The sequence below is a fragment of the Acartia tonsa genome, chromosome 1, assembly GCF_053477335.1.
Source record: "Acartia tonsa isolate MP-2025a chromosome 1, ASM5347733v1, whole genome shotgun sequence".
Taxonomy (NCBI): domain Eukaryota; kingdom Metazoa; phylum Arthropoda; class Copepoda; order Calanoida; family Acartiidae; genus Acartia; species Acartia tonsa.
In genome coordinates, this window is record NC_137260.1 from 33,594,466 (window position 1) to 33,608,602 (window position 14,137).

Sequence of the window (14,137 nt, forward strand, 5' to 3'; positions counted from 1 at the left end):
GCGGCATCCATGCGCAACTAAGTTTCATACCCAAAAGGAGAAGTTTTGAAAACAAAGGGTAGGTATAGATTTAAATAGAAGGATAGATATTTGGATAGAAAATAGATAGATATTTTGAGTATCTCAACAGATTGTCCTCCGAAAATCTTCTGTGATATGCTTTTGTGGCCTCAATATACTTTCTCTCTCTTTCTTCTTTTCCCTTCCCTTTTTTCTAACTCACCTCTGTTCTATGTAAGGGTATAGGTTTTAATATCTATTTTCTTTCATTACATTCTCAGTACCTTTTTTCTCTTTCTTATTTTCTTTTCTTTTTTATTTAATACGTGTTACATTCTGTATATTATCAATGACACACGCATACAAACATTACATACTACAAACTTGTTGTGGCTCCACAAATCTTTCCCAGTCTACTCAGTATCTCTATATCCTTATCTCACTACCACTTCTGCAACTTTATTTCCTTCCTGCTGTCTCCCATATCTCTTTGGTGTGTGCCTAAATCTTCGTGGTGATTGGAGGATATTTGTTGGAATCTTTGTGCTGTGAGTGAGGTTGCGCTGATTCGTAAGTCAGCTTGCCCTGCCCCTTTAGGCACCCATGGAAATCATTGCTGTGTTTAACCCCTTTGAATGCCCCCTTTGAAGTCCTCCTCTTAGAAAATCTCAAGCCCACTGTGCAAAGGGAGAGATAAATATATTCTGATAAGCAAATAGTAAAACTTGATGAACTTAATTCATGAAAAGGTTATTTTTTTTAATTTATTGCCTTTCTTTATTAAATTTATTTTCTTTTTGTCTTTGTATGTACTATGAGGGATAAGACATTATATGAAAACTAATATTCTTATTTAAGCTGAAAAGAAAGTTATATCATTATGAAAATATAACTGATGAAAAAAAATGTAGGCTAAATAGTTTTTGTTTATGCCTCTCCATGGCCCACTCTATGTGTGTATCACTCAATCTGCCTAACTTTGGTTGCCCAAGGTTTTAGTTCAGAGAGGGGAATGCATTGCATATACCACCCTCCTTAAAATTAAGCTATACCCATTCCCCCCTTCCCCATCCCATCTGGAATAGTTTAAGATTTTACTTCTCTTTGGTTTACAGAGAGTAAAGATTCTTCTGAGCCCAGAGTTCGATGTTTAAATAATTCACAATATAAAGAAAGATTAAATGGGCATAACCTAATAAGTAAGTTGATTATAAAATCATATGTTAGCTACTTATGTAAAATTGTTACATAGGTTTTAATTGGTGAGGGTTCCTGAAAATTTAGACACCTCCTATAAAATAAAACCAAGATTGGTTCATTGGGGTGGTAGCTTTAGTACATTTACAAGGGTTTTAGTTCATTATGAGGTGAGTGGATGAGTGTGTTAGCCTTAAGATAAACATTCAGTTCGAATAAACAAATTTAATAAAATAACAAACCTTTCTCAAATTGAATGCTAATTTGAGTAATGAAGCGCGTAAACAAATTTTCATATCTTGTTGGTTGTATCAGAGGAGTATAGTCCCCTTTGGATTGGTTGTTAGAAGGGTGATACCATCCCGTTTATTTACCATAGGGTGGATGCGCTATACCTACACTCTCCCTTGGCTTTCTGCTTATTATAGGTGAAACTTAATTAAGATGAATTCATGATATTATCACCAAACTAATATAAAGAAAGTTATTTTACTTAAAACCTTTTAAAGATTAGACTATACTCTGATATTTATTGAACTATGTGTGTGTGTGTGTGTGTGTGTGTGTGTTAGTGTGCGCCTTTATTGAATATAGTGAAGAGAAGTAAAGTGTTGGTTTCCGAGAGGTCCCCTTACCCCCCTCCCCCTATCGCAAGTAAACCTCAGATTTTCTAGATCATTGAGAAAAGGGGGAAATAGGGAAACTATTGAGTTAAGAATGGGAAGTGGTTTTCTCCGAAAATTTTGGATGCCCAAACACACACCCACACACATACAATGCTACCAAAGCAAAAGCGCAATCTGTGGTTTTCTCTAGGCTTGCTATCCTCCCTTCCACATTTCATTCCACCCCAAAATCCTTTTTTAGGGTCTCCCTGTGGTTGGTGACAGAAGGATATAGTTTGATTTTATCTGGCTCCTTCTCTGGGATACTGTGATTTATTTTCTTATCACCATTCATAATTCCTCATTTATTAAGCATTATAGTGACTTTTAATTTCAATTTATTTATCGACTATATGTTTTTTAAAAGTTGGTCATATTTCATTTATTATCATAAATCTGGTAAGTCGACGCTATGTGAAATGTTAAGCTTGCATTACTATCAAAAAACTGTTTACATCATTTAAAGGAATTTTAATTTTAATGTAATGGTTTTGTCTTAGCTTGAAAAAATAACCTCTCATACACTGCAGATTCAATTAAAGATTTCATATCTTGTTTTCATGCCAAATTTCAAATAAACAAGGCTGACAGCATCCATAAAATGAATCTCAACAAATCAGACAGACAAAAGGAAATTAATAACGCCTTCAATAATCAAAAATTTATAAACCTTTTAAATTACATGTAAATCTATACAAAAATTATTTAATGATTCTTAATACATTATATACTTTTATTTTAAGACATCAAATCAAAAATATATTAACCTTTTAAATTACATTTAAATCTATACAAAAATTATTTAATGATTCTTAATACATTACTATACTTTTATTTTAAGACATCATTATATAGTTGTTTCGCTGATTACTTTGTGCCTCGCCTAGAAATCATCATAAATAATCCGACAAATAGGATAAATATATCAAGTAAAAAAGAATTGCAAAAAAAGTTTTTAAAATAACTCGTTTTAAATGAACTGAACATACATACTTTCCGGTAATGATATTAGAGTTGCTACGCTAAATAAAGTGTATCTAACAAACTATTATAGGAATCATCACACCAACTTTGAAATCTTTGATACTATTCTTGCATGCCAAAATTAACAATAAACGCTTTTCTTTACGGACGTAGGTATGGACGGACTTATGGGCTGACCCAATTATAAAAATTGCTTTGCTTTTAAGAATAACAACTTTAATCCTATCCAGAGGCAACACAGTAACATAAACCAAGTTTGAACAAACCTAATACATTCAATTTCGATAGGGAATCGTCAATAAAGAGGAAGTTTTAGGTAATTTGCTAGCAAATATTGACCTTAAGTAGTTGTGCTGTTCTAGATCTCAAAATATTGAAAAATCTGTTCAATATTATGCAAAAGATTTTGAACGAAACGCCATTTTTTCGTTTCCTTGAAAAAAACTTTTCCATATACTATATTTTGAATCATCCCATTCCCTAGTTATAGAATAAATTAAAAATAAGGATGGGGGGGGGGGGGGATTTTAACCCTTCGATGCCTATACCTGCGGTTCTAAAGCACTGTAGAGCTATCCATTATCGAATATAACACAACCTAATTGCACTAAGGTAATAAATAAACAAATGAAGAACTTATAGCCCCCTCCACTAAATTTCAAAACTTTTAAAAACAATAGGGAAGGAACTTAGTGCTCAACGTAGAACAAATAATTTTGCCTCAAATTATATCAAACTAATATGCATTTTTAGTCTGAAATATATTAGTCTGAAATTACATAATCGATCAAAATTATTCTAAATTTTATTTGTTATATTTCAGAAAATGAGCATTTACTGTAATTATTTCTGTTTGAGAATCTTTTAAAAGATATTTATTAGTGAAATTCAGAATACAAGAGAACTTTCAAAGACCTTTAAGCTTCTGAATCTGATTAGTTAAAACAAATCAACCATAACCTCTTATTGGTTAAAAAAAAGACGTAGCAAAGCTTCTAATTGGTTAGATAAATCAGCCAAATTGTTAATGTAACCAGAAACAATGTCAGAGGTGTCGTCAGCGTTCAGCTTAGTTTCACCGAAAGAGAAAGGTTAGACATTTTATTTTTTAAGAAATAGAATACAATACTTGAATACAATGAAATATTCTCTTTCGTTTATAAGCACAAACTTCATAGAAAGAATCATCAGTCTTGTAAAAAGATTATCGCCTCTCTATCTCTTATGACAGCCGAATAAAAAAGCGCAAGGCAGGCAAATACAGTAAAACAATGGGCAACACTTTAAAATGGACATACATACTTTTTTGGTGGCGCTAATATTATAAAACTATTTGGGATTCATTACACAAAGGTTGAAATCGAAAAAAAATCCAACATGCTTAAATTTAGAATCAGAGCTATGAACGAATCGGCTGTAAAGAATGTTTAATGAACAGAATAGTTCGGTTAAACAGTAAAAGTAAAAATAATGATGTAAACAAATATTTAGGTGATCGTACAGAAATGGAAAGTCCACCAACCTTGTCTGATCCTTTACCAACGCAGCCCCATACTATTTCACCTTTAGAGGTTAACCCTACTTTATCAAACTATTGGTATGTTTTATCTCTTAATAGCAAGAAACATCTATTTATCTATTTATAATCAAATTATCTTTGAGTCCACCTTTAGATGTTAACCCTAATTTAATGAACAATCTATACATTTCTCTATTTATCTACATGAAACATTTTAATCTATTAATCTACTAAGCGCATTTTATCTACCTATCAATCTATTTTTCTGTCTATTGATAATCCCGCGTGACTATAACGTAACAATTGGCGCATCCGCTCGTTGGCGAGGTGATGGGTTCGAATCTCGGCTCAAATCGCATAAAACACGTTTAACGTTGTACCTCCTTATGCTATTACAAATTTGCGGCTTTATTGAAGAAGACAGGGTGAATGTCTTACTTTTAAGATCAAGCTACTTTCCCAACAAATTGAACCTATAGATTCACCTTATTTAAATGAAATTATTGGTCTAGTGGTTGTAATTTTTTCAAGGATTGGTATTCTTCATCTATCTATATATCTATCTATTAATGTAGGTGCTCCTCCCTGATAAGTTCAATGTATAAATGGCCAATGTTGAGCTCGTTTCATATGATGAATCAGGTAAAACTAAGATCTTAGTAACGAAGCTGCTATTTAATTATAATTATTCGTCTGTTTTGAAAATTTCTTCTAAACTTTTACCTTCACATTTATGATGTTATGGATGTTGTCTTCCTAGCTACTTCATTGTATGCAAAGAAATTGTTTATTTTACCATCAAAAATGTCTACACTTACTGTTTCAGTAAAAAATTTTATATTTCTTTGAATTTAATCTTTTTTAATGTTTCTTTATTATTGCTTTTATTTTAATTGACATAAAGTATTTTTTATGTTTAGGAACACAATAACAACAATAGTTTAGCTTACAATCATCTCAGAGAACATACAGGTTAGATTTAATTTATTCTTCTAGATGAAGCAAGGTTTTTACCCCATTCACATTTAATCTTGTTTTTAAATGAAACAAATATTTTAACGAGAATAGGAAAATAGGGATTGATTTTTTTTAAAGAGAGGGTTGACCAATTCATCTTTAATAAAAATCTGGCTTTGGTCTATATCATGCTTTCCTTGAAATTAGAACCAATTGGTCCAGTGGTGAGTGATTAGTGGAATCTTTGATTACAAATAGACATACCTGAAGAAACAAATTTACTTTCTTTACATTTCTTTTCGTCTCTAGAAATCTTTAAGGCCCCTGTCAACAACAAAAATATTTTAGCTCAGTCTTTCAATTCTATCTCTTTTTTTTCTAATAATTTCATATTTTCACACGATTCATTATTTTTTTTTTTAATTTCTTAAATAAATTTTTTAAAACCTAACGAATTTAGTTTTCAAAATTTAAATTAAAATATGCACTATTTGAATAGACAGCTATAAACATATCTCACTACTTTTTAAAATGCTAGCGGCTTCGACCCTAGCTTATAGGGGCTTTGAACCAAGAGGTAATAAAAAAAATATACACATGGGATGCAGCACCAAATAGTTGGTATCTTCTGCATCATGAAAAAAAATTTATGGGGAATTTTTATAGAAATTAGCCTAAAACCACCACAGAAACAGTAGGTATATTCCCTGAAGAGTAGAATCCAATCGGTCCAGTGGTTACAAAGATCTTAAGGGACGGACGGACAGACAGACGGACAGACATCATTCTACTTTGTATGATAGGTTTACCAATAAATACATATAAATTGTATTAATTATCAACAAAAATATTGTAAAAATATACAACTTCAAAATTAATTAGAATAATGAATTAATTTAACTGAAGTGAATTTAAAAACTAGTTGTAAAGTTTGAATAATAGGGGAGGGGTTGAAAAAAAAAGTTAGCAGGTTAAAGAGTTAAATTGGCTAAACTCATATTTGGCTACACTTATTTTCAACAAATTGTGACTATAGAGAAAATCCTGATGTTAATCGATATAGAAAATTAAAGCTATAGATTTTAGAACAGTAGGTCGGTGATTTATCAGATTTGCCTTCTTCTACATAATTCTAATGTGAAAGGAAAAATAAAACTAACATTATTAAATTTTTTAAGAGAAAGGAAAACTTAAATTTTACCTTATTATTAATTAGAGTAGCATATTTTATGCAAAATAATTTTAACCGAATAGATTGTATTAAAACTTGCGCAAATTTTGAGTTTATCCTGGTTAAGAGAATTGGGAATACTTATTTAAAGTTGCTGTGCCAGGGCATAAAAACTCCTAATTGCACGGACAGAGATAATTATATCTAAAGTAAAATAATGAATAGCGATGTAAAGTCAGAAATTATAACCTTGTCTAAGATAACCATTTTTTTAAAAGGCCAATCCGCGACAAAAGCTATATTTTTTTAATTTATACAAAAATAAAGTCGACTAAAAATTAATGTATAAATTTTGTTTTACTGTGGCTTAAAAATCCCATAATTTTCAACTTTTTGTACTTTTATATTTTGTTTTAAATTTTGTATCTATGTAACTATCCCAATATAAATTTGTATTCTAAATTAACCCAAACTTTTTGTCACTAAAGTGTTTAAAATTTTAAACTTCAATTTCCAAAGTTAACTGAAGAATTAAATATAACTGAAAGACGAATGAAAGTAAATATTTGACCACAAAAGAACTTGTATACCTACAGCTACCTATATTAGCTACATAGATATACGATAAAAATAACGCAATTCTTATAATGAGAAATTTAAAAGCCTTTTTCTTATCTCACCTTTTCTTTTGCTCTCTATATCTTACAAATATGTTTAAGTTAAAAGCTTTGCTAAAATCAAACTAACAATAAATGTAATAAATACCATATCAATTCTTAATTTATAATGAAATGTGGAATCGTTCATAAATTCTAAGGGCTCCAATTCTGTAGGGACTCGGGGAGTATTTTTTCTGGGTGTATGTAGCATCCTCTAAAATAGTTATGAACCTTACCTGGACATATTCATGGAAAGGAGAAACATATCGGTTCAGCTAGATCCTTTGCTACAGGCTAATACACAAACAGATATATCTTGTTACTTTAGACGGGGATTTATATATATTTTATCTATCTGTCTATGTATGTCTATATTCATGTATGTATAAAATTACCGAGCATAACGCCCTTTGGGACCTTAGATAGACGTCCCAACGGCATTCATATAGTCATACTGTATAAAGACATTTCATATGGAAAGTTGAGTTGCGCCCCTTACTTTTAGGGGTATCTCAAGAAGGATAAGGATTTATTTTACAGTAAGTGCTTATAATAATTTTGGGTAAGGGAATCTCCAACCTCAAAAGAGAAATCGCTACTAAATAAAACTACAATTGATAGTGAAGGATTGATTCATCCCTTCCTTCTTCCTTCAAGACCTCATATATGCCTATAGGAGCGAAGCCGCTAGTAGATACATGAAATATGAAGTATACTTTATATGATGCGAATTATAGAAAGATAGTATTGGTTAAAAGATAAGAAAATATTAACAAGATTTTAAGTCTATATATTTTAATTTTAAAGTCCATGGATGTCGTAATAACTCTGAATTTTAGCATCTTAAAGATTACATCCAATAATACAAGTGTATAAAAAACTAACAAAAATTTTTTTTTAGTATAGAAGCTACTCTATACTATGTCTGACCGTCAGTCCGTAACGTTATGGGGAAAATGTGATTTATTTGTTTCCTATAAAACGTAGAAGGCTGAAACTTTTTTGACAACATTCCCATCATTAAGGAGCATAATCAACTATAAAACATCCATATCGGTCGGACCTTTTTTCAACAGCGTTTTAGCTATTTTTATATTTTTTCACATATTTTCTTATATCTTTAGTGTTTTTGGTCCGATTTTCAAAAAACTTATGAATAACAGTATCAAAATTTAACTTTTCCTATTTCTAAGGGATTTTTATGCTTCGCTACTTCTGGATGTTGTCATCCTTATTTTTTGAAAACAAATTAAATACCTCTCAGAAATGCGGAAATACATCAAACCTATAGAGGAGCTACGCATATAATATAGTAAGATAACATCTGTGAAACAACGCTAGGTCACGTGGCTTTAATTCTATAATTGGCGGAATATCAAAAATTATTTTAGATATAAAAACAAAATTAAGATTTTGAAGGCTTAATGCGTCCTTTGATTATAAAAATAAAGAGCTAAATAAGGAGAAAGATGGGTATTTTCTATAAAAAAAAGTTAACATTAGTTAGGTCTGAATTTGTATTGACTTGATATGAACATGTCACAAAAATCATAATGAAAATTTCGTCTGTATTTTCAAAATAGCAGCCAAGAAAATTATATTTCCTTTAAATCGTTACAGACTGATGAACAAACAGACAAAGTGAACTATAGAGTAGCCTTACAGTAGAAAAATATAAGGATACTGGGGGAGGGAAAACAATCAACATAACATAAACATCTTCTACATCATTCAAGTGTTTTATCAAATCTTATAATTAGGTTGAGTTAAGTAGTTGGGGACGCATGAGTGTTTCTCTTTGCTTTAAGATTCAATGATTTATACATAAACCAATAGATAGATAGTTAAAATTGAGAGATAGATAGGTGTAAAAAAAGGAAAAGGTAGATAAATACTTGGGGGGGGGGGGCTAAGTCACCCCTATATCCCCCCTTCCTTGGACGTCCCTGGATGTACAGTTAGATAGACTAAAATAGATTGGTCGATGGATAGAAATTTTTGGATAGACATCAATAAAAAGATAGAAAGTATAGCAATTTTTCCAAGAACACAGTAATAGTGTCTGACTGATTATGACGTAACAAAAAAAATTAGCCAATGAGAGGCCACTATAGATTTTACCATTGGTCAATAACGGCCTCTCATTGGCTAATTTTTTTTTTGTTACGTCATAATCAGTCAGACACTATTACTGTGTTCTTTTTCCAACCACCACAAAGGTTACCACAAACAAAGGTAAAATAATATGTCTATTTTAGTTAGGGTTGGGTTTTTAGGTTGGATAGTTATAGCCCCACAGGGTCAAAGGAATGAGTTAGAATAAGGCGGGGGATGGACAAGGGGCGGGAGACCATGGAAGTTATAGGAGAGAGTGTACCAAAAAAATTAAATTGAAGTGTTTTTTATCAAATCTTATAATTAAATTTGGACAATATGTTCTTTTAGGTTTAGTATACATAATAGCATTTTTGTAAACAAAGAAAATATGGAGAGAACAAGGATGACAACATCCATAAAAGCGAAGCACTGAAACGGTAGGACAAACGGACATTAACACTTGTATAGTATCTGAACTGAAAAATCGGAAAATAAATGTATAAATGTCGAATCAAAATTGTAGGTAAATTTGTTGAAAAACTGCTTAAAAACAGGTTAATGTTTATGGACATACTTACATTTTGGGACTTGATTATAGAGTTGCTTCGCTTATAATATTGTTCTTTGTTGTCCCAGGAATCAATATACCAAAAATCAGATCAAACGGATAATTAAAACACTTGAAAATTTGTTGTTAAAAAAGTAGAAAAATCAACAAGTTTAAAATGGACGTACGGACATTCTGGTAATGATTATAGAGTTGCTACGCTTTCTAAATCGTACCCAACTACTACAGGAATCATCATGCAAAGTTTGAAATCGATAGGACAATTCTAACATGCCTAAATTAACGAATAAAAGCTATCTATCTCGGACGGACGGACGGACGGACGTACGGACGGACGGACGGACCGACCCTAATTATAGAAAAGCTTCGCTTTTAAAAAGAAAATATATAGAGGGGGAGAGAGTGAAAGAAAGAGAAAACAAAAATATAGGAGAAAGAAAAATGAATAAGAAAGAAGTAGTGAAGAGAACGCATGTATAAACGTTACAGGATCTCTGTTGGTGTATCGAAGAATCTCGCTAACCGCTTGACTAATAATATTCTTCTTTACAGCGAAGCTTATTATTGGTCCCCTGGAAGACTCTAAGGGCGTAGTAGCTAATCCTTATATAAAAGTAACATGATCTGTGTGTTTGTCTATCCGTCTTGTTGTATCGCAGGATCTCGTTAAATACTGAATCGATGTAGTTCTCCTTTTCAGTGCAGTTCCATAGGTTCTGAGAAGGCTTGCAACTATTTTGAGGGATGGTACTACCACCCTCCCAAGATAAATCTTAAAGAAAATATATAAAAGGATCGCTGGGCGGCGCCAGTTTCATAGAAACATGACAAAAAAATTGCTGATATAAAAATTATTTCTTAATTAATATATTTTGAAAGAAAATGTATTTCTTGACTCTTAAGGCCTCTAGGAGCGTAGCTGCTAGTGGAATACATGATTAGTAGACAAAAATAGTAGAATAAGAAGATAGATAGACATTGAAGGAGAGATAAAAAGGCTAAAAGGGAAAATTCTCAAAAAACAATCTAATAAAGTATTTATAAGATAAAACCTTTAATTTAATAATAAAATCCATAATAAAAAACACCATACTTACGGCATAAAGTTATTAAAGGAGAAATATTTACTAAACTTTTTTCTTTTTAGTTGCAGAGCAATCTATATTTCCAAATTTTCTATTGGGTTTGATTGTCAGTAGATAAACTTATTTTTATTTCAATATGGGAATTTTTTTCATAATAATTATAGAAAAGCTTCGCTTTTAAAAAACTAATGTTATAAGGGATATAGATAGAAACAAAGCTTATTTCTTATCGTCGAATGTATCTTTCCCCAACTTTTACATGTCAAGTGGTAATTATATTATCTTAGCATGCTATAGGGTTTATTTTATTTAGAGTAATATGTTGATAGCTGGATGAATAGATAAATAGTTAGTATAAAGATAGATAAATTATTAACTAGTTAGATAATTAGTTAAATAAATGGTAAAATCATAATTAGGCTTTTCTTGGGTCTAATAAAGAAATACTAAAACATTGAGATAATTTCTTGAAGCAATAACTAATCGGTCCAGTGCAGTCGTTTAAAAATTCGTTTACAGCATTAGAAACTGATATGACGTATATTTTTAGCTTCATGCAAAATGAAAAGTTGTCAGATTGGTAGCACAAAAGAAGGCAAAATAGTTATTCAGATAGCAATAAAGATAGTCAAAATAGCTAAAAAGATAGATAGATATTTAACATAAAACCTCCGTTGGCTCCGTTGCGCAGATTCATTTGAGTTTAGAATCTCCCAGAGGTTTACCATGCAACTTCAGTCACGTCACAATAAAACTATTTGAAAAGTAGTAAGAACAAATAATTATATTTATAACATATCTATATAAAATGATTTATATTGTACATAGTATTTATAAAAAAAAAAAGTATAAAGAATGAATCTTTGAAAAATGACCTAAATAATATACTTTAAATTGTACCTACTGTCTAATTTTAATTATTTTCTGTTTTTGTTGAGCACTATGGTAGATTTACTCAAAATCTGTCTTTTCTCCCTTATCTCTCTCTCGCTCTCTCTTTCTTTCTTGCCTATTTTTTACCCCTCCCCTCCTAAACATTGCTTTGCTCAATCTATTACCACACACACACACACACACACACACACACACATACACATACACACACACACACAAACACATACTCTCAAAACCATTTTCCCGGATTTTATTCCCCCACACACAAAATCTCCGAGAGTTGTGCTACCCCGCGGATTTATTTGCTCCGTGATTCGCGGATTTTTCCAACTGTGGCAAGGATTACTGTACTGTGATTGGTCAGATTTATGCCGCCACGGTGTGATAAGACAGATTTTTTGGGTTCGCGCTGATTGGTCCAGATTTTATGTGTCGCATGGTTTTCTGGCGGCAATTTGGATTGATTTTATCTGTGGTTTATGTAGGATGGAGAGAGAAAAAGCAGGAGAAAGGACAGTAAGGGGTATATTTAGAGAGAGAAATGTAAAATATAAGTTAACCAACGAATTTGACAAATGATAATTTATTGAAATACATAATTTAGAATGAAAAGTTTTAAAAGTTTGGTTGGATAAAATAACTTTTGTCTCTTAGTCAGGGATCGTAAGGGATTCGACAATAGACGATAAGTTGATACACTGCCTTAATTTTGATTAAGAACCCCTTCTATATCATAAAATATTATGCCATCACTAGTTTGAACCAACCAATCAAGATTTAATAAAATTACCCAAAGACTGCAAACAATTGAATAAAAGTTTTAATTTACAGTCAAATGTCCAACTTCCCTGCTTTAAGAAGATTAACTATTGAAAAATTATTAGCAAAGACACACAGTCAAAAACCAAACACTAACTTTAAATTGTTAAATTGTAGTGTATTAATATCATTATTGCTTTTTAACAGTTAAACTAAACTAGTATCATATCCTATTGTATAAAGTAGTAAGTTCTTTTTTGTCTGAAGCTAAAGATCTTAAAAACTACTGAACCGATTGGGTTCTCTTTTTTAAAGAAGATTATCATAGGTCTCTGGATGGTTTTAGTCTTTTTAATTCTTATAATTTTAAAAGTTTGGTTTTAGACTATTTTCCTATAAGATGCTAGGAGCGCAGTCGCTGGTATGAGATATAGTTGAAGAGGTGTGTACAAAAACTCTTTGATTTAATGTAAGATTTAAAAAGAATGCATTTTTTACCTAATCCCTAATAAGCATTTTTATTTTAGAAAAGTTACAGTTGCTTCACTTCAACCAAACAAAAATAATGGCACAGCGTGCCGCAACAGCTGCTGAAGAAACAGCTGATTCCTCGCCTGTGACATCATCATCAACCTCCGCTAATGCTGTACTCAATTTTGGAGCAAAAACTGATGCAACTTCAATATTTGGCGCGCAAACTAAATCCGTGTTTGGAAATTTCAGCGGGAAAAGTGAGGACTCTGAGGATTGTGTGAATAATAATAATAATAATGAGGAGAAAATTACTGTAGATGAGGAAACCACAATTAAACAAGAAAATGAAGAGGTATGATAAAGAGAAATAATGAAAGTAGATAGTTGCAGATCAAAATTAAGCCACCTCTTTATAGACAATCAAATAGAGATTAGTTAGCCTGGTAGATTAAAACATTGATAGGTAAGCATATCCAAAAGGAAACAATAATTTATTGTTGATATCACTTAAATGAAGTAGATATTGTTAAATACTTTGTTAATATCAAACTAACAATATGTATTCAAATACATTTTTTTTTCATGTTGAATGTATTATTCAAAGAATGTCTAAGCTTTTTATTTTTATTTTTTTTTTGGGGGGGGGGTGGTTGTAACACCTCTTTACCCCCCTGAGAATGCCCTGATTATTTCAAACTATGATATTAAATAATCAAGCAATAAAGTTTTGATAGAATTGTGTTTTGGATTAAGGGCTAATATATTGTGTAATAGCTTAGGAAGACAAAATAGATATTTAGACGAACCCCAAACTGTCCCAGTTTTGAGCAAGACGATTCCTGTGACGTCATATAAAAAGGTAAGGGGGGAAGAAAATCTCTTCCCATTTCTCCCATCTCTTTTGAAGAGATTTTCTTCCCCCCTTCCCTTTTTCTTTCCCGAAACGTATATGACGTAACTGGAATCGTCTTGCGCAAAACTGGGACAGTTTGTGGTTCATCAGAAATTTAGACATTCAAATGATAGACAGATATATATATAATCTGCCATAAGTCCCCAAATATATCTGATGATATTACCATAAGACTCATGTAAGATAATAGAGATG

At 31.4% G+C, this 14,137-nt stretch overlaps 1 protein-coding gene across 2 annotated transcripts in view; it reads left to right on the plus strand.

Moving 5' to 3' along the window:
- The first annotated feature begins 3,673 nt into the window (after positions 1–3,673).
- Positions 3,674–14,137, plus strand: part of LOC145317453 (uncharacterized) — a 30,561-nt gene continuing 20,097 nt past the window's right edge. For both annotated transcript variants that reach the window (XM_080158550.1, XM_080158558.1), the window contains exons 1-5: positions 3,674–3,937; positions 4,338–4,443; positions 4,941–5,007; positions 5,286–5,337; positions 13,083–13,381. In XM_080158550.1, the coding sequence (XP_080014676.1) occupies positions 3,889–3,937; positions 4,338–4,443; positions 4,941–5,007; positions 5,286–5,337; positions 13,083–13,381 (573 nt within the window). In that variant the 5' untranslated portion in view covers positions 3,674–3,888. The remainder of the gene's footprint in view (positions 3,938–4,337; positions 4,444–4,940; positions 5,008–5,285; positions 5,338–13,082; positions 13,382–14,137) is intronic.